A 4,224-nucleotide genomic window follows, 5' to 3' on the forward strand; every position below is an offset into this window, starting at 1 on the left:
CCTGCCACGCACTTCGTGGGCATCGACGGCGTCCGCGCCTTCCTGCACTCCTACTCGCACGACGTGTCTCTCACGGCCGACTCGCGCAAGAGCCACCTGCGCTTCTCGGCCGCCAGCTGCTGCGACACCCTCCCGGCCCGCCCGCCGCCCGACGAGCCTGCACCGCTGCTCGGAGAGGAGGAACCTGCCGGCGCCGGCTCCGCCGACCCGGCCCCTCCCACGGTGAGTTCCTCAAGCCGGACTGTAGCTTCAATGCTTCCTTCAGCTGCTCCCTTGTCCTTTGTTCCCCGCGCCCTGTATGCTTTACAGCGAAATTCGCTAACAAGTAAGGAGAGGCACCGTTCATTGAGGCGCTGAGGGCTGGTGTGTCTTGTTGTTGTGAGCGGGACGTGGGATCGGTGCTCAGCCTCAGAATTGGTCGGCCAGGTAGTAGAAGGCAAGCTGCTCTTAGGTAGAGGTTCTGATTTCCCGGGCTTTGTGGTTTTAGAAAACATCATTTCGTTTCTCCTTTTCTCCCCTGACAAGTGCAGTTCCTGTCACCATTAGGTATTCTCCACCGATGTGTTGCATTAGTAACAAACTGAATTTACGTTGCTCGCAGGGTCAGCACATGTGCATGAGCAGGTTGAGGTTCTCTTGAAACCAAACTTAGTGGACCTGGGTGCCACATCGCTCGACATCTCTTTTATTCTTCTAAGCCTTTCTGTGTCGCCACAATAATACAGAGGCCAACAAAATGTTTTGTTAACTCATCCATGCCAATGTCTTTGTGCTCCTGGTGGAGGAATAGGCCAGGTAATAACTCGTCCCTTGGTGATGTCTGTCTGCTTGCTATGAAGAGGAAAGAAATTGTGAATATTGTGGCTGTTTGTAGTGTAAAGGGATGCTGGAGGAAAGGGCAGAGTTGTCTGAAGTCTGTGGTCCGTGGCGTGTTGAAGAGAAATGGCAACAATGTGATTTTAGTCTTCTGAAAGCCTTTTATGTAGGTGACATAGTAATCAGTCTGATTTGGGAGCACGGGAAGGTTCTTCCTGTGTATGTGAAGGTTGTCATGATGAATTTCACGAGCAGCTTAATTATGGACTTAGGACAAATGCCACAATGTAACCTGTGGGATTCCCCTTTCTGTCTCTTCCTCGCTTACATAAGCCGGGAATTAGGTCCTTTCCATAAGTGCCATAATCCAGAAGAGCGTGTTGTGATCCCCTCTTTTCTGCAAGTGTTACCATCTTGCTCGCTGTCATGATCTGAAGGGAGGCCTTTGTATCAGATAATCGGTGGGATGATTGGGTTACAAATCTGTCACCTTTGTCTGACTGTCCTGCACAAGCCTTTCATTTTTAGAGCTGTAAGGAGGAAGACTTTCAGAGATGTGTTTCCTTAAGTTGTCACTGGCAGAAATACTCTTACATGTCATATGTATGTGGTGTGAAATCAAATATTATCCACGTTGAGAAGTTGTCTGTGCAATTTCCTGCGGTTGGGGTCCGGCTACAAATGGGGTGATGAATGAGAATTATTTGAGCTGTGAAGGTTTGATGAGGGTCTTGGGGCTGCTGTGTGTGAGGAGGTACTGGCAGAGACAAGGCATGCGTTTTGTTGATGCACAGCCTTTATTAATGACCTTCTGAAAATGAGTCTGAAGATGTCTTATTTTTGACATCACACTGCTCAGGATCCGACTAAGGTGTGGGATCATCAGTCTGCTTTCCTGTTGCAAGGTGTTTCCTGTGAATGGTAGTTATGGAGCTTTCAGGTAAACATCAGTTTTAATTTTGAGACTCAGGTCTCTTCCAAATTACCCGTGTGCTGAAGTAGAATGATATTTGAGCTGATATTGTGATGCGTGGTCATTTTATCACAGCTGCACATCGCTTATGCACTTGAGAGTAGTTTACTTTTCTTAGTATCAGACATTTCTTACAGACATCTGAGGTGTGAGTGTTCTCAGATAAGGAGGAGCTGTGTGTGCTGGTTTTCTTTCAGGCCCTTTGCAGTGTCTGATTGCAAAGGTTGCTTTCCTGTGGCTTAATGTTTGGGCAGGGTGAAAAATTCTGTCTGTGCAGAGACAGGGCAGATGGAAAGGTTTACTGTGTTTTTATTTCGAAAGTCCAAAAGATGTACAGATAATGTAGTAGTTCAGGTTGTCCTAGTAATTATATGAGGTCAACAGTTGGGTTTCTGTGAATTTCCCCCTTTTTACTGTACAAAAAAGTACACTGAGGAGCTGTGGCTGTGGGCTTCAGTGTGAACTCCTGTGTGACAGGAGTGTTGTGTGGACATTTTACCACCTTGATGCCCTTCTTGTGTACCTACTCCCGTGGAGCTAATCTGAAATGACAAGCTATCGACCCTTGCAGAGAAATGCAACTCCCCTTCCTGGTAACTGCATGGCCTGGTCACGATGGATGTTAATGATATTTGGCCTGGGCAACCGGGGTTGTGATTAGACATTCTCGCAAATGATGAGGGTCAGAGAACAGCGTGCAAGTTGTGCAGGGCTCAAGACAAGAGTCCTGTGACCTGTGTGGCAAGGTCTGTTGAAGGACACAAGAGTTATGGTTTGCTCTTTTCCCAGCTGTGGTATCATGTGATGTGATTTCTTTTTCCCCAGTAAGTTTGGCCTAACAGATTTTACTCCATGTGTATGGAGAGCCCTGGGAAGTTCCACCTGTATGTTTCCAGGTTGTTGTGTTATTTTTAAGGAATGGTTTAATTAGCTACCTATGGCAAGTGCCATAATGAAGGGAGTTTTGGGAGGAGCCAACTCTGTATTCATTCCCTACTAAGTACCTGAACTATGAGCCTAAACTTAGTGCATCATCTGGAAGAGTATATGTTGATTCCCTTCTTTTTTGCAGATGTAAAATCCTTACTTTTCTCCTTTTAATAGAAGTGTTCTCTTAAAATGTTTGTGGAAGAAATTCTCTTACTTGACACATATGCAGGTGCAGAAGTCAAATATTGCTCATGATAATGGGAAGCTGTCTGAGGAACTTTTCTTTTAGTGGAGTCTCTCTGCTAATTGTGAAGTTCTATGATAATTCTGTGACTTGTGAAGGGTTCTAGGAGAGACTTGGGGGTGCTGTGTGTGAGAAGTTAGTGGGGGAGGCAAGGCACGTGTTTTGCAGATTCCCGGGGTTCCTTCATGACCTTCTGAAAATTGTGTGAAGGTGTCTTTGTATTTTGATGTTCCATCATTTCCACTCCAGTGACCAGGTTGTGGGTTCACCTGTTTGGTTTTTTATTTCATGAAGTTTGCTATGAATGGCAGTTGTCAGGCACAGAGGGAAACTTTGCATTAAGAATAGTAAAGTCACATATCTTCCAAGGAATTCTGGTGTTGGAGAAGGACGATGCTGCCTTTGAGTGATACTTTCATGAGGGATCACTGAATGAGCTACCTTTATAACATTTCACAACAGTTGAGTTGTGCGTTGAGCAGAAAAATCTCTCTGCATTCCTCTGTGTTGTGATCCTTGGGATCTGAAAATCAGGGAGTGCAACTTTTCTTTTAGCAGTGTCTGCCTTCTAAATTTTCTTTCCTATTGTGTGATGACAGAGGGAAGAAGTCTGTCTATCCAGAGACAGGTCCCATGTAGGAGTTCATTGTGGAATGGTTTCAAATGGATAAAAGAAATGTGTCGAGCTCCATTTATCCTTGCACATAGATGTGGCCCTCACGTGTGGTTCCAAGGATTTTGTTTTTTATATTGTACAAAGCAATGACTGTAGCTGGGGTCTATGCTTTGCAGTCTGTTCTGCTCCTCCTGTGTAGTTGTCTGAAAAGAGTTTTGTTTTTATGTATCTGCTACAAAAGACACAGTATGAGCTATGGATTTATGCTTCATACATTCTGATAGCTTCACAAGTTGAGTGTTGAGTATTTACTCAACTCAACTTGGGCGTGACTAAATACTTCGATAATAATTAGATAGCAGAAAGAGGAGCCTGAGTTGTGGGATTTGAAGCTGGAAAATAGGTGTGTGAAACCAGGAAAATAGGTGTTTCAATAATAAATAGGTTTTCAAAAACCCAGCCCAAAGGCGGCTGCAGTGCTGCGGCGGCGCCTCCGGGTGTCGCTGTTGGCCGCCGCCGAGCGGCGCTGGAGCCGCAGCCGCCGCCGCCGCAGCGTCCTGCCCCCGCAGGCTGCTCGCTCGCCCGGCCAGTGGCGGCCAGAGCGGCAGCGGCACGGGCAGCAGAGGCGAGAGGCGGCCAGAGCGG

General features: G+C 46.5%; 1 protein-coding gene across 1 annotated transcript in view; it reads left to right on the forward strand.

Annotated features, from left to right (window-relative positions):
• Positions 1-4,224, forward strand: part of LOC114071191 (protocadherin-16-like) — a 31,533-nt gene that overhangs the window by 18,438 nt on the left and 8,871 nt on the right. The window contains 1 exon segment of the mRNA XM_027908931.1: positions 3,603-3,619. Within this exon segment, the coding sequence (XP_027764732.1) occupies positions 3,603-3,619 (17 nt within the window).

The sequence above is a fragment of the Empidonax traillii genome, unplaced genomic scaffold, assembly GCF_003031625.1.
Source record: "Empidonax traillii isolate 1590-97213 ecotype Southwest subspecies unplaced genomic scaffold, ASM303162v1 scaffold1885:size52609, whole genome shotgun sequence".
Lineage (NCBI taxonomy): Eukaryota > Metazoa > Chordata > Aves > Passeriformes > Tyrannidae > Empidonax > Empidonax traillii.